The sequence below is a fragment of the Coffea arabica genome, chromosome 3c (genome assembly GCF_036785885.1).
Source record: "Coffea arabica cultivar ET-39 chromosome 3c, Coffea Arabica ET-39 HiFi, whole genome shotgun sequence".
In the NCBI taxonomy this organism is placed as follows: domain Eukaryota; kingdom Viridiplantae; phylum Streptophyta; class Magnoliopsida; order Gentianales; family Rubiaceae; genus Coffea; species Coffea arabica.
In genome coordinates, this window is record NC_092314.1 from 13,741,943 (window position 1) to 13,754,336 (window position 12,394).

Consider the following 12,394-nt stretch of genomic DNA (forward strand, 5'->3'; position numbering starts at 1 on the left):
TTTGTTTGCAATAGAACTACTGAATGTCTTTCTATTTTTTATTCTAAAGTTTGAGTTAATATCATCCTAATTTGGGGTGCAATGAATTGAGTTTAATCGAGTAACTCAGTGAGTTTGCTTGGTCAAAACTTGAGTTCAAATAGTTTGAGTTACTTGATGAGTTGAGCTCATACTTAATATGTGAAATTCGAAAATTTGTAGAGTTTAATTAAACTCAATCAAACTTGATTAGGCTCGATTAAGTTTGAATGAACTTGATTTCAAATCGATTGAACTCGACAAGCACGAGTTCAAATTCGATTTTCAAGAGTTCGATAAGTTCAAAATCGATCTCGAGTTAAGTCCAAATTTTTTTAATTCGAATAAAGTTCCAATAATACACTACCCGAGCTGGATTTGCACACTCGATTTCGACTTGACTCGATTACACCCCTAATTATTTTTGTTCTTGACTGCTACTTTTCCTCCGTAACAAAAATTCTATTTTTGTTCTTTATTTCTCAATTTATTTGAAAATTATGATTTCTCCCTTCAAATATACTAAACAAACCAATTAACTCAGAAATGATTAGAACCCAGGGGCAGTCAGTCTCTCGTCATCCCAGGATCAGTCAGCAAGAATGACTAATTTGTGAACGAATAGAGTCCCTTAATGCGACAGCCAAGTAAACATTTTTTTTTTCCCGATATCAATTGTATAAATTATTCTATCATAAATTACAAAGAAGAGAAAGCCTAAAAAAACTTGTGTTAGAGACTAGCCGGTAACAGCCAAGTATACATTAACCGGTAACTTTGTTCACTTTCTGGCTTGAATAAATGCTTTAGAATCAACTGCAAAAAGAACCACTCATTGGTCAACAAACCAAGGACCTATACATTTTAAACCTTATTACATGAAAAGAACAATTGATGATTAAATCAGAAAACATACTAATTGAAGCTGAGAATATTATATATTAACTCTTTCACCTGGATTAGCCGCATAAACTAGAGCACCGGTGTCTGCGCCTAAGCTATTCAGATTAAAAAAAAAAAGAGAGAGAGAAAGTCATAATCGATGGTTAAGGAAAATTTTACATATGAACTTTCACGACTGAGACGGCTAGAAACTCAACGTTATCTTCAATCAGACTAGAGAATCGTGAGTCATCTTCTAACAGAATTCTAGTAAATCAATCTCATTAGGAGTAGCATTACCAAGAAAATCTCAACCAGGTGAACAACAAGCAACAACAGTTCACAGATTATTCACCTGTATTCTGTTTCCAATATTATGTAATAAGGGTGGTCTGCGCCCTTCGCAGAGTAGAAGAGGGAGTCCCTTCTGATTCTGCGATCAGGAACACAGAGGCGCAAGTAGCAGACTGTATCGGAGTGTCAATTCAACTTTAGATTCAACTTTTACTACCAGGACTGGAGTTGTTAGATGTTGCAAGTGCCTTTGCAATTAAACTAGAAAGCTCAGCTTTGAATTTCAGCCCCTGGCTTTTTACAAGGACTGGAATTGCTGGATGTTGCTCGGTGCTGCTATAACTTAACCAGAGAGCTGTGTGTCAAACTTTAGCCCTTCTCATTGGCCACGGGGAACAGCCTCTCATGATCATGACAGTCTTCTCCACATAATACATCTCAGGATAGTCCATTCCCCATAAACCATGAAAGGCTGTACTCATGGAGGAGCTGAAGATGAAATACCTCTCACTTCAATATATCGACACATTCACCATATTCCTTCTCTATGTATAGCCAATGAAGTAGTGTCTTTAATTCTGATATTGTTCTTCACGCATCAACTGACTTGCCTCTCATTGTGAGTTTAAACATAATCTTTCCTTTACCCTTCAACTTCAAGAGCTGGCTCTGACCAATGGCATCCGTCCCAATAATCAAGTTATGGCCTACTACTCCACAGCGCTCTCAAAAGCATTTCGGGTGATTACAGCACATTCAGAGTGCTAGAAAATGTAGTATGGTTAATCAACTGAGTCTGAATGTGTTCAATTATCAGCCCAGCAGTTCACATAGGCAAAGGAGGCTTCAAAGGCTTATTCTTGTCTACCAAAAATTCCTTCTCATACTCTGAAGGGCAAGAGAATTTGATATGGAATGCAAAGTCAAAAGTAGTTTTTTACCATCCACCAGATTTACCTCCTTAAGAATGGCAGAAATGGTAACAGCAGATGAGGTCGTAGGAATATTACGCAGCACCTGAGTCTTCTTGCAGTGCCTTTTGCACTTGATTCAGACTGGCCAAAAGATCCTGATATTCTTGAGTGTCTGAAAAATTTGCTCCCTGAAAAAAAAATAATCTGTCAGTCAATTCGACAAGGAGATTGAATAACAACATAGTCACTAGTCAGATAACTGAAAGTATCCATTTGCATAAGCTTCATAACTCATCAGAAGTACAAGGTGCCAAGCAAAAGTATGCCGCTAGTAAGAAAATATGTCCAGTAAGTTAAAGGCAACATTCACCTGCTTAATTATGTTTTTAACATGCATCTCAGCTGCAAACAGTTCTCGACGTCCACCAGTTTGATAGGAAAGCTCCTGATATACTTTACAAAGTTCCAGTGAGGCATGTGCAAATTTTACAAACCGCTCCCTATCCTTCCACAAATCAGATCCCTGATAGGCTCTGACTTGCTTAAGCAGGGCCTCAGAGCACATCGTAAGATCCCCCTTCAATTTGTGCCATCGAGCATACAGCCCCCAAATATCAGCTCCCCCACTACTTTTAACAATCTGCTGCAAGATCTTGCCAAGCATTTGCATCAAATGCTCAAATTCATGCTTCCTAGCCAAGTCTTCTGAAATTGTTGATTTGTCAGCATAATTAACATCTGAGGTAGCATGCATATGCTGGGTGTCGTTGCCACCAGTTGCCTCTGAAGGATGAGAATTGATAATTGAACCCTGTTTTTCAATCTCTACAATCAATCTTTCTAGTAAATCAACATCAAATCTTTTATTACTAGTCATGTCCAGGACCTTTTGTATAGCATCCATTGCCTGGCTATAATTGCCAACGTCTGCAGCCACTTGGCTGAAATTCTCCCACATCTGCCAATTGTTTCGCTTGAATTTTAATGCTTCCTTGAAAGCAACAAAAGCCTCTTTGCTTTTCTTCCTAATCATGTGGAGGCAAGCTACATTATTCCAAGCCTCTCCATTTTCAGGATCAAGTTGAACAGCACGTGTAAACCCATCCAACGCCTTTTCAACATCCCTAGCTTTCAGAGCAGCGGCACCAAGTGCAAACCAGCCATCTGGATACAAGGAATTCAGTTTCATTGCTGACTCCCATAGAACTTTTGACTTCTCATAGTCTCCCCTGTTGTATGCGCTGCGAGCAAGGGATCGCAGAGCTCGAGCTGACTTGTTCCCTGAAATGTCAAGGGCCTTTTCATAGCAAGAGTCATCAATTGTAACATCACCAAGTGAACACCATAACCTTGAGTCATTAGGCCTTTCCAACAATTGCTTCTTGATGAGCTCTACAGCTGCTGCTTTCTTCTCCAAAATTCTATAGCAGTATATCAAATTATCCCAAAGCTCAAGATCTTCATAAACTTTGATAGCTTCTCCTATCAACCTGCAGCTGACTAAAAGATCACCAAACTCCTTGCGTAATGCAGGAATTCCAGGGATGTTCACTGCAAAAGAGTAAAACATCCTCTGCACAACACCAGGAGAAGGTTCACTTATACTTTCAACTAGTTTCTCCATCATCAAAAGTGCACGCTGCTTTGTGCGGCTACGAGTTGATTCCCACCGAACGCGCAACATGTTGCAAAAATATTTAATTGTGAATGGTGAGGATTGTTGAGAATCTATTGCCTCCATATATGGTGCCATTTTGTAGTGTTGCAATTCATCGTTCCGAGCACTTTTCTCAATAGAAAGACATTGCGCCAAAATCACAGCCTGTTGGATTGCCTTCAACTGTGTGGCAGAAATACTAGAAATTTGAACAGCTTGATCACCACTATCAGAAGTTTTATCTTCTAAAATTCTAGGGGCCATCAACACGTCAGATGCTTCCTGTGTTTCAGGAGGATGCTGAAGTGATGTACCATCAATAGTGGTGGTTATGTCACCCTGCATCTCATGGCTAACTGATCCAGTGGTACTATCACTGCTTTTGCCCGTTACAAGCAGCAACTGAGCCTTGGGTTCCACCTGTATTCCCCACTCTATCAGGATGGCCATGGATTGAGAATCTTAAGTGATCCATCACATCTCACTAAAGGTTTCTATTCAATACAAGTAAAATTTAAAATACCTGATGCATGGTGCGGAATCCAAGAGCTCCACTAACAGAAAAATCAAGTTTTGATTGTTTTTGAGCTGTTTCAAAGTGCAGTCTGACATAAAGAGTTTTTAGAAAAATTAATAGTGCTATTGGAAATGAACAAGTAAGAAAATTATAAGGTCGTCAACAAAGGGTGAGGGTGACAGATCTAAGAAAGAACAGATCCTCAACGAGAATAACATAACAGGTCTTCAACTATGAATAAGATACTCAGATGCGATACAACGGCATGGATATAACATGGGAATATATCAATTTCAGTTTGACTCCCTTATGGTCATTTCACTAGCTTCCTATCATGCTAGCAATGCAGTTACTTTAATGAAATAAATGGCATATTTACCATTAACCTTAAAAATATCAACTTCAACCTGTCTCGACTTGAACTCTACTCAAGGAGTTTTCAAGACCATATAGTAGATTTGTCGCATCACATTAAGAAAAACAAAAGGTAAGAAAAACATTTGAAGTATTACTAATATGTCTTAGCCTTCCAAACTAGAATATTTCAAAACTACATTAAGTTTTTCAATCTTAAAATGAGAAATGCATTTGCATTACCTTCCACATCACCTAGAAATCTTGACATTTCAGCATAATTTCAAAATACCGGAGTTTGGAGGAAGTAAGCAGATGTAACTAGACATTATTTTCCATTCCATCACAATATTCTGTGCTACTCTTAAGTATTCCTATATTTATTTAACGCTATCATGTTTCCATCTCAGCTAGTGCATAACACATTTTGACCTTTATATGCAGGCACTTCTATTAAAAAACATTTACACCTGCATAAGAGTGCATCCATAAATCACATGTGGTCTACATGAGCCTCCTAAAAGTGTCTGCTCTTTACAAATAACAATTATTGACAAAAAGGAACCAAAGTCAGAAAAGGTACACTGCAGCACATGCTATAGCACCTCTAAAGCATTTGGAAAGCTAGCATTATGCAGCTACTTGGTAAGTTAATCATCTTCCAAAATCAGCTTGAGAAAACTGGATGTATGGTTTCATGGTGAACCCATTTAGTATCTCACCTCAAAATGTACTACCACTGGAACCCAAATATGCCTTTAGCCCATAGGGTAACTTTTGCACCACAATGGCACTATGCACTACAGACAATTTTGATTAAAATCCGATTATGTATAATATCTATCCGATACCATGACTATAGAGATTGACGGTATTCAGAATAGCATATGCCAAAGGACAAATTAAGACAGGATCCAACCCAACCAAACATCAATATGCCAACTCAAATCTGCACCAATATCAGATGATATGGAGAGTTGGAAATCATATTAACTTGCACCAGAAACATCACTTGTTATACAATGTCCTTACATGATATCTCAGCAATCAATCACAACATAGCTACAGCTTGAAAGTATACACATGGTGACTCACCTGGAAGAATCTACCCGTGCATATGTGACTTCCATCATCCCCACCTCTAAATGGAGCATGGATACGATAGTTAAAGCATCTTCTTCCGATAGCCTTTGACCCCAATAATTTGTCACTTTGCCTAGACTACCAAAATGTCGTAAACTTTCATGTGAATATACTTGTAAGAGGTCAAATACAGTGGATGAACATTCATCCAACAGTTTCTGATGAATGAGCAGCACCCTAGCAAGCCACCAACAAATACTTCTCAAAGCAGCAGTAGTGATACTGCTGTCTAGCAACAGATCTTTCGTCTTCATCAGTAAAATCTTTGACAGAACTATATACTACAAAAAGCAAACAGACCAAATGTTTTTCATTAAGAGATGTTGCAAAAGGAGAAAACAACATATCAAAGTCAACAAGCTGAATGTATCATTATCATGCTGACAACACATGCATATGAACCTATCCTACAGCCATGCCATTGATACCATAGAACATATGTTAATTAAATTAGCAGAAGGACATGAGCTATTCCTATAGAACTTCTACCTTCCAGTCAACACTGTCCTATTACAGCTCATGAAACAGAAGGATGTCAACTTCTATTAAGCTAAAATAGTATGTAAATAGTATGTACCAGGATACTCCTCTACCTGAATGTACTCTGTTAAAACTTTATAAGTTAATGCATAGACATGAAGCCATGGAAAATGAGGGCCCAATAATTTCCCATATCTTGCTCCTTACTAAATTATGAATTCTGATGCCTAGACCAATTTGAACTTATCTTTCAAGATAGCCTGGTCTAGAAAGCCTATCTAAGTAAATGTACATAGCAAAAGAAAGCTAGGAACTAAACAGTCTGTTGTTCATCAGTTTTCTTGTGTCTGACAAAATGAACTAAAACTCTAATCAGGTCTGTCGCAACAGAAACACTAAAGAATAAATTCATATGTTTAGGATTTCATGTAAAACGAAATTTCAGAACAAAATTTAGGATTTTCCAGAAACATATAAAAGTGTAGCTTCCACAAAATATAGATTGTTTTTTGAACCTCGGCAATTAGTTACTAAAGGATACCTACAATGTGGACAGGGATAACATGAATTCAAGGAAAGCAACAAAAATCAAGAAAATGGTCTGGAAAGGACCACATAAGCATCTGAGACAGCACAAAATTTACTGCAGATCTTATTGCTTGTTTTATCTTTTGGCGATATTATATTCTAATGGAAAAAGGTCCCATCAGAAAAAGAATATAATCACCACAAAACCAATATTTGTCACAGTACATACTCCAACTTATACTCAATAAGCCATTGGGAGATCAAACATGAATCAACTTTGCAGCTGCAACTTAAAACACCAAAACGATTCAAAGAACCAGAAAATTGAAAAAAAAAAAAAAGGACTGCCTATTAGACCAGTACCTGGAGATTTGAGAATTTTCCTCGAACATCAGAACCAACCGACATTATGTCCTTTTGTGCCCATAATTCCCACTCTATCCAATTATCATTAATTGGCAACAATGGCATCGCTGGCATTTTTTCCACTGGACTACAACCAAATTACATGAACATCAGTTCATATATTTGAACAAATCATCAAATCAGACAGTTCAAAAAATGTATAGTTTTCATTTGTCTTAAATCACTATCACAACATAAAATTGTGCACGAAATCAGGTAAATTAAATGAAAACCCTGTTCATTCCATGTAAAGATTATACAATTTTGACTTTTCCCCAGTTAATTTTCTACTTTACTACAGAAATACTCTATAGATTGAAAAAACTCATATACATTACTTTCTCAAGTCAATATGCCTCACGCAGGGAAATAAAAAAAAAAAAATTTCTTACCACCCTAACTCTTCAAAATAAAAATAATAATCATAACCGATTAAAAAATATCTTTCCCTATTTTTCTCCAGTTTAACTTGCTCGAGCTCGCTAAAGCAGATGCTAATAAGTAATAGCAAAAGTAACTCATCTTCGAATTCATAAACAAAAAACAAATAACTTAAAAGGAAAAATAAATTGGAAAGGCTCAAACTTTAAGAACAAATAAATATCATAAAAAACACACCAAAAAAACTGAAAATTTAATGGAAATTAATACAAGATTAGAAATTACCCAGTAACATTTGATTGAGTAAAAGCCAGCAAAGCCGCGACGGCGATGGCCATAACAAGAAAAGCCCTGAAACATTTCTCCAATTCATCAATTTCCGAATCGGAATTCCCATTCACGAAAACGACGACGCTCTGGGGGACTAACTCGGAATAGAATAACTCGGCTGAATCAGCCGAGCTAGAGAACGCGGTGGCCGAGTTGAAGCTGAAGATAGATTTAACTGCGGCGGAAGACAGAGCTTCGACATAGTTCCCTGACTCGATCAATTGAACGACATCGGAAATGAGGGTTTGGAGATTGGGAGGAACTTCATCGGACGGTGGAAATGTCGGCAGGGGATTATCGGAGGGTAGAGTACAGCGGAGGAGCCGAAGCTCCAGAGACCGGAGCATGTGGAGCGGCGCATCGGAATTTTCTTCCATGGAAAAAGTTGGGTTTTTTAGGTTTGGAGGAAGAAATAAGAGGGTTTAAACGGTCAAGGAGTTCAAAAGAGAAGAAGAAAGAGAATATTCAGGAGGAGGAGGGTTTAAGCGGCTATTTGTTTCCGGTTTCTGGTTTCGTGTCTTTTCGCGAGTTCAATAGTGTGTTGGGACGATTTCATGTATGAGTATCAAAAGCGTGCTTGGCGGCTTCAGATCACTATTTGTTTGAAATTTTTTATGGCATCATTACATTGGGATTGGATTCAAAGGTGCTATACCTTAGTGCGGCGGATTATATACATGAAGAAGAACACAATGAGGCGTGATTTGGATTGCAAGTTTTTTAAGTTGTTATAAAAAAAATATATCATAACGATGTAAGTCTGTGAGGTAAGAAGATGATTCAAAATATGTTGCGAGAAAATTTTTTATGAAAATTCGCAATTCAAGCAAGAAATTAACCTTTTCATTGAAAATTGAGGGTTGGGCCTCTATAGTAATTTGTGCAATCAGAGAGTTCAACACTTGATGTGGCTTAAATTAGTATCTCAAATTTTATATTTTTGGGAAGGAAAAAATTAATTTAAAATTAGTAGATTGAGGCTCGACTTATTTGCGCCACTAATTACATAGAATCCACTCCTTGTATATCTTTGTCATAGCATGAGTCAATAATTAGTCAAGGTATAATGTCATCGTGATGCACAAATACTAATCATATTATATCACAAATAATGGTAATCCTCCAAATTTAATTCACATCAAATGTGATTAGTAGTGAGAAAAAGTATAAAAGAATATTGGTGTATTAGGGGCACATGTTTGGGGAGATTGAAATTTCAAAATATAAATGGGCAATACCAAAGAAGAAGGATTTTTTTTTTTTTTAAATATAGAGGGTGCAATCATAAAAAAAATTAAAAAATTTCAAACTTTTGAAGCCTATTATATAATTTTTACAAAATTGAGGGGGAAGGGGAAGGGACAATTGCCCACCCTTACAACATGGCTCTGCCAATGATTGTTAATGTAACATAATTTTTAAAAATTGTAATATTTTAATCAATATTTTAGTTTTGAAACTTTCAAATATAGTCATACTATTCATGTGCAGTTTGTATATATAATTTTATTGAATTCGTATTTTTTTGTATCGAACTTTTAATCACATCTTTGAAGGAAAATTGAATGATATGCATATGTACAATATTTCATATTATGTGCATTCCGTATTTTGCTAACTATGCTTTAAACTAATTAATTAAAAACAAAAATGGTGATGTGTCTAAAACAGCCGCATATAGAAACATATTACTAGTGTAAAAGTTTTAGAATAGAGGTTTGTTTTTCAACCAAAACCAGAAAATTCTAAAAAAGCGGTTGAGTTATTTTTGTCACCAACGTGAGATGTCTCATTTACTACAAAAACCTTAAAGGAAAGGCAATGCCTTGGTTCAAATCACTGTATATAGTGGGGTGGGAGGCCAAGGGTTTAAACCTTATCTCCTATCAATGTGCCTCAATATGAGGAGTGTTCTAAATTCAGACAGGTGAGTGGTGCACCCGTCTGGTCAGATGGTGGTTAAGTTCTCGTCTGATTTTCCCGACTCAATTGGCCCACTCCTTAGAATCACTTCCCTTAAAAAAATAGTTCCCCCCCCTTCCATAGGAGTAGGAGTAGGTTAGGCTAGGCTAGCCATTGCCGCTAAAGTAAAAAAAAAAAAAAAAAAAAAAAAAAAAAAAAAAAAAAAAGGCAATGTCTTGGTTACTGTGGTTCTTTCTCATGTCAAATTTCCCTTGCTGACAAGTGGCAAATCTCCACCGGTATTGGGATACTCTCATGTTTGCACAACTAGAGGTACCTCGGCACAGCCAGGGCCCTCAATAACATCAGTTAAATACATAGTAACAAATATTTTAGTACATAATGAAAAAAAAATATAGGAAAAAAATTAAGTATAAAAATAATTAAAATTTGCTGTAAAAAGAAATTTCATATATAAAGTTAATTCCAATTTATTGTAATTTGGAAAAAGAATTTTTTAACTAATATTATGTGTACGTAATGATACCAAAAAAAAAAAAAAAAAGAAAGCAAATCCATTATGCGTGCATTATCAGTTTAATAGCAGTACAGTTTTAGTTGTAATTAAATAAAGAGTAGTCATAATGTTTCTAATATTTTAATAATTAGAAAAAATATAGAAAGCCACAAAAACCTGTCACTATCTTCAACATCAATAAAAAAAATACAAACTTGCATATTTTTCTTTCTTTTTTGATAGACAGAGCGAGTTAATCTATCCATTTAAATCATGTCTAATAGCATTACAAATAGATGAAAACATTATCTAACCAAATAGTTATAGAATGCGTATAGCAAGCTTAAATAAAAACATGAATTGCCATATTTGTAAATCCACATATGCAAATTCAAATTCAACAATTTGTTTGATTGCAAATATGTCTTCTTAATCAAAATAGAATTTTCTAATAATATTTTGTAGAGTGACACTCTAAGCTAAAAGCCTCAATACTAACTTCCCACCAAATGCATTCCTTTGAAAACTGCAATTGTTTTAGCTAGTCAAATCGACAAAATATTATTAACGTCTTTAGCCAAATAGTAATGATATGTCCAGTTCTATGCCTAACAATCATCTCAAACTCTAATTACATTATCTATCATTCTGGGCAATAGAAAGGGATAAGAGTACAAAGTCATATAGAACCAGTTTAAGTAAAAGATTCTGAAATCTAATTTTGCAATTCTTTTATTTCCAAGCTATCATTTGCTAAAATTAAAACCATGAAAATAAACTACCTATTATGGATACAAGCTAGTTATTCAAAATGTTGAATGAAGAGATATAAAATATTATCTTCACATTCTAAATTGCTAGCCCCAACAATTATTTTACCCATCATCCATCTTATCCAATTTATAAGCACTTTTCACAATTAATAAACTTTATATAAATTAAAATATAATTGCCTATCCATAAATTAAGAGATTTTGGTTAATTTTTAATTTAATAGGCATCATTTTTTTCTTCCTGATCATCGTTTACCTTGGATTTTCATTTATTAGATTTTTTTCTCCTCTACTGTAGTACTATCACCCTATTATCAAATAACAATTTTAATAAATAAAAAATTAGAATTAGAATGAATCTGCATAATAGTGTTATTTATTTTATTTTATGAGGGAAAAGTAGTTACAATTCTTTCATTGTTAGCCTAAAAATTCTTCATGTAATCACCACCCGTCTTGTTGTCAACCTTTTCCAAAAATAAAAAGATCAAAAAGTAGTTTCAGAATAAATAAAATATAAAAAACTAAAAAAAATGTTTCTTTAGATTTGGGGAAAAATATTCACAACATCACATACCTATTTTGGGCAGAAAAGAAAGTCAGATGAAAATGAAATAGGTGAGAAAAGCAATAAGCAAAGGTTGCTGATCAATACGCAAAAAATGACAAAAAAAAAAAACAAATAGTATATACCAAAAAGAGACATTAAAAGTAGAAGATCATGAATCATAATTATTGGTCTATGGAAGAAAGGAAATATCAAACCCATTCTTGATCTCCGATAATGAAATCATTCATTTAGTTAATTATGGACAAAAATGAAAGAAAATGCATCAACTAATCCAATAGAGAAAAAATAGAATAAATGATTAATTAGGATGAGAGGGGAAAAAATGGAGTACAAAGTGGAAACTAAATAACAAACCTACAATGTACATGAGGATTTGTTTAATTATCTTTAATCAAAAAGGAGAAAGAAAATAAAGTGAACAAAAGAAAAAACAAAGCAAAATGAAGAAAAGAAAAGAAATAGGCCATGTGTCAAAATGAGAGGGATCCACTTGGCAATCATTGGAGTTGCTATAGTAACTCCACTTTCTTCTTATATAATAGGTAGATTAGATTTTTATGCCACTTTAATATGTCAAATGTATGTGCTCAAACAAGCGAATACATTAATTCCCAAGTGACGTCAATGACTTCTAAATTCCTAAACATCGTAAAACGAGAGAGTGAAAGGAATCTACAAATTTTCAACAACAATTCTTTCTCAGGTGGATCCCATCTCATTTTCCCCTA

At 35.1% G+C, this 12,394-nt stretch overlaps 1 protein-coding gene across 2 annotated transcripts; it reads right to left on the reverse strand.

The window, feature by feature from the left end:
- Nucleotides 1–1,040: 1,040 nt before the first annotated feature.
- LOC113734710 (uncharacterized) lies at nucleotides 1,041–8,525 on the reverse strand. Of its 2 annotated transcripts, none has more exons than XM_027261365.2 (6): nucleotides 7,859–8,525; nucleotides 7,151–7,280; nucleotides 5,732–6,060; nucleotides 4,289–4,370; nucleotides 2,479–4,185; nucleotides 1,041–2,296 (listed from the first exon to the last, which is right to left on the reverse strand). In XM_027261365.2, the coding sequence occupies exons 1-6, from the start codon at nucleotides 8,278–8,280 to the stop codon at nucleotides 2,201–2,203; spliced, it is 2,766 nt and encodes a 921-aa protein (XP_027117166.1). In that variant the 5' UTR covers nucleotides 8,281–8,525; the 3' UTR covers nucleotides 1,041–2,200. The 2 variants fall into 2 exon arrangements, with proteins under 2 accessions (XP_027117166.1, XP_027117167.1); XM_027261366.2 differs by having other exon boundaries at nucleotides 7,151–7,275; nucleotides 7,859–8,108.
- Nucleotides 8,526–12,394: the final 3,869 nt, after the last annotated feature.